At 38.5% G+C, this 12817-nt stretch overlaps 1 protein-coding gene across 4 annotated transcripts in view; it reads left to right on the forward strand.

Moving 5' to 3' along the window:
- Nucleotides 1–12624, forward strand: part of MYO1E (myosin IE) — a 90729-nt gene extending 78105 nt beyond the window's left edge. For all 4 annotated transcript variants that reach the window (XM_068695294.1, XM_068695292.1, XM_068695295.1 and 1 more), the window contains 6 exons: nucleotides 1931–2077; nucleotides 3652–3809; nucleotides 4827–4919; nucleotides 6608–6812; nucleotides 10898–11067; nucleotides 11538–12624. In XM_068695294.1, coding sequence (XP_068551395.1) covers nucleotides 1931–2077; nucleotides 3652–3809; nucleotides 4827–4919; nucleotides 6608–6812; nucleotides 10898–11067; nucleotides 11538–11614 — 850 coding nt within the window. In that variant the 3' untranslated portion in view covers nucleotides 11615–12624. The remainder of the gene's footprint in view (nucleotides 1–1930; nucleotides 2078–3651; nucleotides 3810–4826; nucleotides 4920–6607; nucleotides 6813–10897; nucleotides 11068–11537) is intronic.
- The last annotated feature ends 193 nt before the right edge of the window (nucleotides 12625–12817 follow it).

Here is a 12817-nt window from a genome sequence, read left to right on the forward strand (position 1 = left end):
AATTTTTTAATGGTGCATGAAGTAAATTGGTACTCACTGTCTCTAGAGGGAGTCATAGTCTTCAGTAACTAGATGAAAAATGATGATGAGAAAGCTACCTCTGCTTACCACCTTCGTATTTAAAGAGTCAGCAATCAGGGAAACCAGCTGTGAGAGGAAAAGGAAAGAGCATGCTTAAAGTGGAAAGCTGTTAATTGCTAGGTAATTAGGATCAGAAAAGAGTGATGAGGGAAAAAAGATTTAATTTTCTCTCTGATGGAAGAGAAGGAACTTCTTTTCTGAGCTGAAAGTTATTTCGAGTTCCTTATTTGCAAGACTTAATTTACTCTTTGACTTACTGTGAAACTTTGAAGTAATGCATAATACGTAGATGGGATATCAGTGCCTTCTCTGTGTGATTTATTGCTATGCAAACCATTTAAAGACGTTTTTCCTTAGTGCTCGTTATGTAACTTTGGCTTGCCTTTCACTTGGCTGCCAAAGCCACCTGCCTGGTTTTCCACAATCTTAATCACTGATGATATTGACACTGCCAAGTTTTATGCCATTAGCAAGTAAGTTTTTAGTATATTGGTTTTAGAAGAAACTGTGAAAACTACTAATAAATGCTAATTCTAAATCCAAACCTTTCATATCCAGGATTTGAAAGGTTTATTTCTCCAGAAATACAAACAGATAGTGCCTTTTTCACTTATGAGACAACATCTAATGTATTGAAATAAATTGCTATGCTACAATTATATTTTCTAATATTACTAAAAGCAGATGATGATTAGATGGGAGCAAATAAATAACAAAGTCACAACTAATATGGTTAATTTTAAATTTGTGTGAGATTTTAGCATGTTCTGATGGGGAGGTCAGCTGCTTGCTTGCAGTAACTGACCTTGCTGTAGATAGCTTTTCAGTGTAACAATTGTAGGGTGTTTTGTTTTAAATGCAGCAGCTGTGGATGGAGTTGCTAGACATTGTATTGACAATATCTTTATCAGTTGTGACTATGATAGCTTGCTGACCATATTTATGACTTGCTTTCAGCTTTCTTCTCTTAAAAACATAAAATCCTGTAATCATCCTTGTTGGAGCAAGGAGAGGGTGTCATAGCTAGACAAAGTGAAATCTTATTTCACAGAGACATCATGTTATATTAGGTTTAAAAAACCAACCAACCAAAGATGCTTATTTCCTTGTTTTTGTTTTATTTGTAAAGCGTTATGTATATTGCTTTTTAGAGAGGTTGCAGAAACAGATAGCCACCAATATAGTTATAGCGAGGAAGTATGCCAACATGTTGTTAAAAGGAAAAACCATACATTTATAAACAAGTTAGCATGCTGAAACGACACTAATCTAGCTAGAACTCAGAGGAACTGTGGGGACTCGGCAGAAATCAACCAAGTAAATTGCTGATGTGGATATAATTTTCTATGGAGTATTTTTGCAGCATCTGTAAGCAGGAATCGATCCATTGATGGCAATAGATCCCAACATGTGTGTTCTTTGTACTGTATAATCATTAAGCTAAAAACGATGGAGAGTTAAGAGCTTTCATTCAGAATTCGCTTGCTTGGACTTTCAGTCTTACTTTATGACTAGTAACTTTCAAGTTTCCAATTCATCTCTAATCACAGATTTTGCCATTGTTAAGGAGATGGACTTTAATTTTAACTTCAATAGCACATATTTTTATGAAACATTGATTACTGTAAAATGAGCAAACAGCTTGCCTGTGTTTCAAACAGGATTGTTTCAGCTATTTCATTATCGACTGCTCAAAATAAGTGTTCTCATAAAGCAAGACTCTATGGTACACACTCTTTGGACTTTGTGTTTTTAAAAATTAACCATGTGTACAAATTTCATTATAATGCTGGCTCTATTTGCTATTGAGATTTTAATCTGAATGGTATATACTCTGATTTCTTTTCAGCACGATGCAGGATGACATGTTCATTCTACATGAACAGGAATATGATAGCTTGCTGGAATCAGTCTTCAAAACTGAGTTTTTAAGCCTTTTATCAAAACGATACGAAGAGAAAACACAAAGAAAACTACCTCTGAAATTTAGCAATACGTGAGTTATGTTTTTTCAGTGCGCTTTTAAAGAATAAATAATCATTGCTCTTGCTGACAAGGCAGATGAGTGAAAGCTGCTTGCTGAGCTCCTGCCTAGTGCTTTGCTTTAGAATAATAAGAGACAATACACTATAAAAATGCAAGGAAACCAGACGTTTTTTAGCTCATTGGCGTAATAGACTGGGGTTGTATCTGGGCCATCTGCCACTTTCCACTGTCTGTGGGCGTAGGTGAGTTGCTTGCATTCTACTGAACATGCAGCAGGATCAAGGGTCCGCGACTTTGGCCTGTCACAGCTCAACTTTGTGCTGTCAGTGCTGTGGCTGCACAGCAGGGGCCAGGCCAGTCACTGCACAATTAATGTGCACCCATAGAGCAAGCTTTCCCATCTCTCTGCTGCCTGCTGTTTCCTCTCATGAGAAGGGAACATCCTCTTCAAACTCCTTAACCTTGACCCAGCAGTGGAAACATTGTGATATTTGGAACACAATTCCAGAGACATAATATAATAATCTGAAATAAGGTCTCTTCTGCCAGGTGAACCGATAATTCCTGGAGGAGCTTGTAAATTATTTTGGGAACATTCCTTATAAACAAGCCTGAAAAGCTACTGAATGTTTGATGTGTGTTTTAGCTGTAAGGGTGTGCTGGAAACTATCCCAACGACTGTTTTTGTTAATGCTCCTACCCTTGAAGTAGATTAGCAGCAGCAGGCCTTGAATTTTTTGTATGTTCATTTCTTTAAAAGAAGTGCAAGAATTATAAAAGTTAACAGGAGACTCTTATTTTAGTTTGAAAGGGTATAGGAGGACAACTGAAGTTTGGAACACTCCTGTAGCATATGCTCCTATACTCAAAGCCAGGAATAAATATTTTTAATAATCCAGTACCAGGAATAAAAATTTTTGTTCATGCCAGTGGTAGTGTGTTATATTTCTTGGGTCTTGCCCCAAACCGTGATTTTCTTAGCTTATATCTGATTGCATTAGAGAGCAGAAGCAGACAGATAGTATGGAAATACTTGGAAAGAGTGTGTGTGTATATATATTTGTAGTCATTTATATAGTTCATATATATATGAAAATAATTAGAAAGATTGAAAAGTGTGTGCAAAAATGTTCACTCCCCAAATATGCACAAGGGCCACTCATTAAGCACATATTGGGCACCTAATGGCATAAACAGAAGAACATTTAGGAATGGAGCACTTGCTAGCTTGCACTAGTAGAGTCTTCTAGTGAAATCTGTCTTATGGTAGACACATCTGTTGCTTAGACCCTTGTCTGTTTTTCCTCAAAGCTCATTTACGCTCTTATGCTCTCCAGAGTGTCTTAAACTTCCTTCCTGTATTATGAAAGCCAAAAGATCAGTTAAGTAGAACATGTAAAAAAAAATAAATTAATTAGGTGCTTTATATCATTATTCACGCATTGAATAGAGATTCTCACTCTAAGCTTTTTATTTTTATATCTCTAAGTTATCTGCTGCCAAGTGATATTGTCCTGGTTTGACATTTAAATTCTTTGTGTTTTTTTTTTTTTTTTTCTTCTTGTTTTCATGTGCTTATATTAGGCTTGAAGTAAAGCTGAAAAAAGAGAGCTGGGGGCCCTGGAGCAGTAGTGGTTCTCGACAAGTGCAATTTATGCAAGGCCAAGGAGATATAGCCATTCTCAAGCCAAGCAATAAAGTGCTGCAGATCAGCATTGGACCAGGGCTACCAAAGAATTCCCGTATGTATGATTTTCCTTTAGAAATGAATGACTCCCGCTTTCCCTCCTTGCCTCTCTCGCATCAGCATTTTCATTGTTTCTCTGTTAGACTGAAAAGAAGATCCAAGTTATGGGTCCTACTGATGCAGGAAATTTCCCTACTGTTTTATAGTCTTTCTGAAATTTAATAAATTTTTCTAAGTTTTTATTTCCCTATATACCACATGCTTCTGAAGTGTCTGAGGTTCTTCTCCTTGTGGCAAAATAAATAAGGGTGTTAACTTACGTGACATAGTACAAGCAGCAAGCACAATTAGCCAAGCATTTTGAAGCTGAGTGTTGCAGTCTACTCAGAGCTCCTGCAGTTCTTACAGTCATGCAGATGCAGAAAGGACATCTTTCTTGTACGTCACCCTTGTACGTCACCGAAGCCTGAGCTCTAAATAGTACTGTCTGTAAAAAACAGTCTCTAAAGGTGTTTACCTTTTTGCCATATTAAATGCTTTCTGTGAAGCTTCTACCTCTTAGAGGATTCTATGGAGAGAATAGGGAAAGTTTTTTTTGGCACAGCTATCTTACAGGATAAAAGAAGGAAGAAAATAAATCTCTTTTCAAAGTAAAACACCTATCTTTTAACCAGACCTGGAAGCATACTGCTAAATTGTTTTCCTATCAAACAGGACAGTGCAATAAAGTGGGGGAAGGCGGGGGGGGGGGGGGGGAGATTTCTTGGCATCTAAAACTTGATTTCTAAAACTAGTCCCTAAAGCTAATAGTCTTTAAGGCTCAATTCACTGCAGTAAATTGTCTTGAGACATCTGTACCTTGAATCCTACGGCTGAACTGGATCACAAAAGGGAGAATATGCCAAAGGCATCCTTGTTGCACCTAAAGCTTTAGCAGAACATGGGCAACACCGCACATTAGATTGATTACTCCTAAGATCAGCCTCTCTGAACACAGAGGGGCCTGGTGGCCATAACCTTACCTAATTAATATAATCAAAAAAGGGTAACAAAATGTTGCTGATTCTTTCAGGTCCTACTAGACGTAATGTTACGCAAACTAGAGGGTATTCTAACAGGTCTCAAACTCAGACTTACCCTATGAGAGCTGCGCCTCCTCCTCCCGGTAAGTTTTCTTAGCCTCAAGTTTAAAACAAAACTAAAAATTTAGGCTTTCACTTTTTTCTTTTCATCTGTGTTTTTGTTTGTGGTGTTTTTTGTTTTGTTTTGTTTTTGTTTTCCCATAAAAAAACAAATATTAAGAGGATATTAAAATTTTACTATCTTAAATTAAACATATTGCAGGCATTTTTGAAGTGTGTCATTGGGAGATTAGTGGGAATCATCATCAAACTGGTATTCCACCAGACAGCTTGGTTGTTAGGGATGCTGGCATGTTCAGTCACTGAGGAGAAGATACTGAATCTTAAAACTAACCCCATAGCCTCTCTATCGTCCTTTTTAGGGAAAAATATACACATTAATCAGGATATAGCCAACACTTTGCAATGAAACTGCTTTCAGGGCCATAAAAAACAGAATGCAATTTATGTCTCATTGTCCTACCCTGTTAGATAACTTTCATGTGTACTGAATGCTGAGCCCTATGAGCTCTGCCAGCAAGTTGTATGGCTTTTTTTTTTTCTGTATGGGATTGATGTAATTAGGGTGTTTCACATCTGCCCTTGAGCGATATGATTAATTTAGCCTGTGAACTCAGAGGAAAGAACAATATCCCATTGACCTACAACTTCCCAAGCAGTTCTTTTTTCTACATTCCCAGAGTGTTTTTTTCAATTATTTATTTAAACAAAAGGTTCTCTTGCAGTCAGCTGCTGTTTTTTTGAGAAGCACAATGATAAGACTGTAAGTTGAGTGTGCAATCAGTCTTGGTTACCAAATGCCAACTCCCAATCCTATTGAAAAAAACAACTCATAGCCATATGACTCAGACAAAGGCCTGCATGATCAACAAGAACTGCATATATTCTAGCAAAGTGGCAAATTATTGTAGTTAAAGAAGTTAACCAGGTTGTGGACACAGACAGTAAATTCTTGTACAGAATGGATTAAATAAAGCAAGGGAGGGCTGCTTTCATTTGTATTTTCAAAAATTCAGCACTTTCACAGCTACAGGAAAAAAAGAGACCAAAAAAAATAAATTAAAGGAGTCTTATGACTGTAGACCTAGCTCAAACTTGCCTTGTAATAAGGCAAGTTTGGATGTCGATTTTCTTTGCGTTCAAGTCAAAAGCATATACAAAACATAATTGCAATTCAGCCTTTTGTCATAATACAGCCCCAGCGCTCATGACAGCTGCTGAACAGACACATCACAGAGTCCTGACTAAAAGAATCTGATTCTGTGTTGAGCAAGACACTGGGCTGACTTTACCGTGGTACTGAAGTAGATAATCACAGAGCAGTAAAACTATGCTGCAGCGTTCAGGCAGGATAAATGTAACTACTGAACTTAAGTAGTTTCTGTGTTGACCCATAGGCATTGAAACAGCACGTTTAAAAGGTGAGCAGACCTCTTTCATTCATTCACTCATCCATTCAGTCACATCAGTTTTTAAGGTACATGTACACTTACAGGAAGCTAGACCAGTGTACACGCACACATGTATGTCTGTACGTGTGCACGTACACGTTCATGTGTCTGTATGCACAGGCATACTTATGTGTGCATGTATTTGTGCATTTGCACATATGCACATCTGTGTATCCATGTGTTTGTGTCTGCTTTTCCTGTGTGCCTGCACACATATCCATAGTTTGGACTGGATGTGTTCATTCTCTATTTACTTCCAGGACATCAGCAAAATGGAGTAATAAATCCTTCACAGTTTGTACCACATCCCCAAGTCCCAGCAAATCAACAGGCCAATCAGAGAAATCTGTATACAAATATGACACGACCAACTTTACCACGGCAACTGTCAGGAGGATCGGGCAGGATTTCACAGCAACCAGAAAGCCTGGATTTTCTAAAAGTACCTGACCAAGGAGCAGCCGGGTAAGTTTTGACGTTAATTTCTGTAAATAGTTCTGTAAATACACAAACTGCTCATGGCTGATTAAGTTATCGTGGATGACCAGCTTAGGCCATTAAGTAGCTCTCAGAGAACTCGCCTTCCATAGGATTTTAAAACACATGCTCCTTAACAGGTTGTAGGCCTTTAGGAATGAAGGTAAACCAGTTCCAATTAAATATCTTAAGCTTGCATGGTGCCTTCTGCTTAAGGATATTAAAATACTCACAGTAGGCCTTCTTTCCCTTCTAGTTTAGGGATAATAAAAAGTAGATGTGCTGTTTCTTGGGAACTATCAACCACGTGCTAATCACAAAAATTGCAAGCGTATTCTGAGCATTTGTAGCCACTACTAATTTTGACAATTTCAAAACCCTCAGCAGATGCTGACACCTTTAAGCATGCTTCCATCTTCAATGCCTTAAAATAGTGAAGGTCATTAAATTGACGTACAACAAGCAAAGGTGTTTTGCTAATGTTAGATTCTTATTTTGTCTTGAGAGTAGTTCACATAACAGCAACAAAAACTAAGCCATATGCAGGGTAAAGCCACTATGATTTCTACCAGCGAGTAAAATTTATTATTGTGAAATGTAGCACCTACCAAGTACCTAATGAGGTAATGTTAGCCACGCTATCGCATAGGATTGAAAACATCAGTTGCATCGTACTATATAGTTCCTTATGCTCTGGGTATACACCAACACACCCATCTCTTTCAGTCATCAGTTTATAAGGATCATTAGTATATATCAAAGTTTCTACTTTTTGTAATTGCCATTTAAAATACTTCACCAAGAATAAAAAAGTACCTCAGACATCTTCACTGTCTGCCCTAGCTTGCACTAATACCAGTGTATGCTTGAGACAGGTAGGAAAAAAAAACACAGCAGCAATTAAACCCACCAACAGCTACAGCAGTAATTGCAACTAGAACAAGTATGGATCTGCCATCCACCTCTCTGATTTTATGAACGTCAGTTTTCTATAAGAAGCCACCAATGAGAGACTGCTCAATTCTGAAGAAAACAAGGAAGGAAGAGGATGTTGGAGAGAGTGAGGATTGATTTTTATTGTTCTTATTCTAAAAACAAAACAAACAAACAAAAAAAACACACACACAAAAAAAAAAAACAGCTAAGTCACATTTAGGCTTTAACATTCCAATACACAGGTTGCTGGCTATGTAGTAAGCCCCACAACTTCACCAAATAGTTTGTTCCACATTTTGAAATACAGTAAAATGCAGCTTGGGGAAGAAGTATTTTGGTCAAAAATGTTAGGAGGTGCTGCACCCTGAGGAGAATACAGCCAAATAATACTTTCAGGTGGGCATTGCATTACAGCTTTGGAAAGTGTTGGGGTATTGTTGGAGTGAATATACAGTGGTAAAACCTACAGGAAGAAAGATTTATTCGGATACTTTGTATTCAATGTGTTAATGCTAATAATACCCAACTCTGAGCACAATTTGTAACTGCCATAATAGTAATAACACAGCCTTGTTCTCCCTACCAGTACTAATCATTACTGAGCCATATTTCAGTAGGCGTTTCCAGAGCCATTTTATAATCTGGTTTCCAAGCAGAAAAAGCATGGTGCAACACTGTCCAATGGTCCGTTATAAGAATACAGTAGTGTCCTGAGGGAAAACAGCAAGTATATTAAAAATAAGTCAAAAAGCTGCACTTCTGGGAACAACCCCAGCAGAGGCCAGCCCCTTGCTGCCCAGTGCTGGTGCTGGTCCTCCGCCCGGCTGTGCCCCGCTGTGCTTGAGGCGTGCGCACGCACCCTGCTGGCGGCCGGGGGAGGCTGGAGCCAGGCGCAGTCAGCAGGAGCAGGCCTGACTCTGGAGGTGAGAGCATTTTTGCTGGGACTTGCTGTGACCACACAGCGCGCTGCACAGCAGAGTTGTGCTCTGCCTGGCTTTTTGTTCCTGCTGCAAGGGGCAGTATATTCAATTTTTTTAGAGAGCCTGGACAAATACAAGTGTGTCCTACCACTCCAGCAGAAAGGCTAAGGTACATGTCCGGTGTAGCTCACCTTCCAGCAGAAGACATATTAAAGAAATAGTTTACCTGGCAGCTCTCTTCCTAGTCATCCATTTTCCTAATCCTGGATATAGTCCTGGGGACTGGCAGCAACCTCAAAGCCTTGCCATTGCATGGGAACTACACTGAGCAGTGCACACGGGGCGCTGCACTGAAACCTGTGCAGTGAAGTACGACGAGGCACCAACACAGTTCAGGCTTTAATTTCCCTGATACCAATACCTCAAGATCCAGTACAGACAGCAATGCAAGTTCTGTTCCTTTTCATCTCCTCACTTCTTACTGCCTGCACTCCTGGCCAGCACAATTAGGGACACAACTGGTCCAAACTATCTCACCAAGCTAGTGTATCATTTCTCACCTATACCCACTCCCCCAGTCAGTCCAAAAACAGCCTAAAAACAAGAAAAAAAAGAGACAGACTCACAAAGGAATGAAGGCAGCAGATATGCCAGAGTTCAGAAAGGGCACCTGAGGGGTTCCTCCTGGTCTTCCTTTCAGCTGAACCTGTTCAGTGGCACAGCCAGACATTTCGATGGGACTATCTGTAAGTTTCTCTGATACATTCAGCTACTATGGAAAACAAATATCCCAAAAAGCAAAAGAACAAAGGAAATACACAAGTGACATTTGCAAGGCTTTTCCTCCTAAGTGTTGAGGTCCTTAATTTACTAAAATGAAGCGGTATTGCCATAATTCAGCAGTGGCTTCCAGATTTTTTTTTCAGTTTTTCCTCTAGTGTAGCTGTACACAAGACATTATGAGGCATTATGAATTTACTATTTTAAGCTGTTATTGATGTCATTTTAAGGGTAGTATTTTTACCAAGTTAAGTTTTATCTTTAACAAGGTTTCTGTATTAACACATCTTTAATTTCTAGTGATTACTAACAATCTAATACAAGTCCGAATTAAAAAAAAAAAAGGCAAACAAAAACCCACCGTGCTCTCACCATCAAGACATTTCATTTAAGATGTTCTTGTTCTGCTGTAGGCCCAGAAAAGCTGTTACTTTTGTGAGACTTATGCTTAACATATTTCCACATCTATCTAGTTGGTCTAGGCTACACACTGTATTATATCCCAAGCAAAATCAGCAGCCTAACAACAGGAGAACAATCCTCCCTCCACTTGAAAAATTTAGTCCCAAAATGCTAAGCCACGCTTTAAGACAACCCCAGCTCATTCTGTGATGTAGCTCACTGACAAAAATGAAGTGTAGGACTTATTATAAGTAACTACAAACATCTTCTGCAAGAGCTATGTTGCATTGTCCTGGTATCACATATCATTATCACAGTTCAGCTCCCCCATCCCCACTCCTCCATCACAGCTTTTAAAATAGGAAGTGCAATGAACAACTAAAATGACATATTGCATCTAATACCTGTTCTTTCTTCCAGCCTTTATTAGCTGATGAGCTGACAAAACACATTTCTTCCCTTTCCTTTTCCTAATCTTTGGAGTGGTCATAGCTGTGACAGACTTTGTGCAGCATCTCCCCTGCTGCAGAGTTGACTATAACAGAACAAGTCCATAGACGGTCCTGGAATCTGAGACAACTTAGGACAGTCTCTCTTACAGCTTAGTCACAAGAATGGTAAAGTAGCAAACCCATGAGCTAGAACTTTGTTTTTATTACTGGAAATTAAATTCCTGCTGAAATGGGAGCACAGAAGGAGCTAGACTAAGCCACGTAGTTGCCAAGATATGCATGAACTGCATGTGCCCATTTATTTACTTTCTGGTCTAAGCACTATCTTCACCTATGTATTTAAACTACTGTTTGGAAGTACTCGTTCATCCATTTTCAGTAGGAAGTAAACAGCAACTCTTAACCCTTTCACGGGGAAGAGCCTTATATGCCTATATTTAATTGGTGTGAAATTTAAGAGCTATTTTCCCCTTTTCTATGATATTCTTTACAATCTGTTCATCGGGATGGGTTGATAAAGCTTAGGTTCAAGTCATAATAAACTTTGAAACACATTAACATTTCCCTTCCATCCTCTCTTAAGTGTTCGCAGGCAGACCACAAACCGGCCCCCACCAGCTGGAGGAAGGCCTAAACCACAGCCAAAACCTAAGCCTCAGGTACCACAGTGCAGGGCACTGTATGCATACGATGCTCAGGACACAGATGAACTTAGCTTTAATGCCAACGACGTGATCGATATAATCAAAGAAGGTACGTAGAAACATAGAAAAAAGCTTTTGTTACTCATAGTTAAGAACGATTTTTGGAGGTACCCTCAAGTTATCTTCCCTGATACAGCTTGCAAATTTCTGTGATAGTTCAGAGAGCAGAGACATCCACAACAGTCACACCTATCCACTTCAAAATATCAGCGTTGACAGTTGAAAGCTATTCACTTTATTTGCTACTGTAGATCTGTCAATTTAGAGTGTAACTATCCAGGTTCTGACTGAAAGTTAGCCTAATCCACCCACAAGAACCAAGTAAATCCAGCTCCAACTCTTTGATTTCATCCAAAGCAACCTAACCTGAAGTTGCTGTGATTAGCAAATTCAGTTCTCCAAATCATTTATCATTATCCTTCGTGAGAAGGCTGTCAGAACAGCTTTGTGGGCTTGCCTCAGAAACTATACAATAAGGTATACAAAACCTCTATCCTTACTTTACTTTCTTTGTCACAGATCCTTCTGGTTGGTGGACAGGAAGACTACGAGGGAAACAAGGTCTGTTTCCTAACAATTATGTCACCAAGATATAAAAGACTGTTAGGCAAGAAAATGCTATGAAGCTAACGATGTTTGAAGATGTTTTCCCTTACCTTCAGGACACTGTTCTCCTGAGATCTGCTATTCTCAGCATTTTTCACCAGTAAAGTTGTATACAAGGAACAAGAAACTTATCCACAGCAGAGACTTTGATATTTGTCTCAGAAACATACGGCAATGGACATACTGACTAATTATTTATTATATTTAAAACCTGGTTAACACCTAGTAAGTGAAAATACTCAAACCTGTCATTGTTCTGAAACAGAAAGGTGCTTTGCAGTCTGGGACCAGGGACTTTAAGGTGTATTTAATAAGTGCCTTTAGTTGAATATCAGTAATCTTTTTAATTATCTGATGAAGATTATGTTAAATGCACATTTCCTCTAATGCAGATCATTCTGGGGAACATGTTAAATATGCTGCTACGTGTTTAAAAGTTAGGGTCATTTGGGATATTACCATCTAAAAATCTACTGCGATGGTATATTTAAATAATTCTGTACAGAGATGTAATAGAATTGGTTTGCATTTACTGATGTATTTAGGGACTCCCAACAGGCACTACAAAAAGTTTAAACAAAACTATGTAGTACTGTATGCTAAACAATGTTGCCTTCAAGATTTATATTGGAATATGGCTGGCCCATGTTGGAATTCTGTTTAATGCTCTACCTGTTATAAGAAATGTCTTTATGCACAGCTGTACATTTATAGAAACAAATCCTATACTGTATATAAAAATTGAATATGGTAGAAACATGTATGAATGTATAACATAGTATTCCACTGTTCTTACCATAAAGTAGTTCTACTAGAATTTTTATGCCAGGTACTTACAGATATGCACTACTCCTTTTAAATGGTAAAAGCAAGTGTTACTGCTTAAGTCTAATTGCCTCCCACACCATTGAGAGTGACTGTTGCTTGCCATACAGTTATCAGCATTCATTGCTTTGCCTTGTGAACCTCCATAAAATAAAACAAGCAGCAGTTAGCTCAACAGGTCTCTGTGCAGTTTGTTTTCAGATATATATATATATATATATACATATACATACCAACGTTTCTTAACCACGTGTTCAAAAAAAAAAAAATCCTCTACTGTGCTCTAACTCAGCTTGTTTTCACTCTACCCAGATGAAGAGCTATGCACTACGCTTTTTCCTCTGAGCTTTTTCTGTTTTAGTGTTGAA

This window comes from Anas acuta, chromosome 12, assembly GCF_963932015.1.
Source record: "Anas acuta chromosome 12, bAnaAcu1.1, whole genome shotgun sequence".
NCBI lineage: Eukaryota > Metazoa > Chordata > Aves > Anseriformes > Anatidae > Anas > Anas acuta.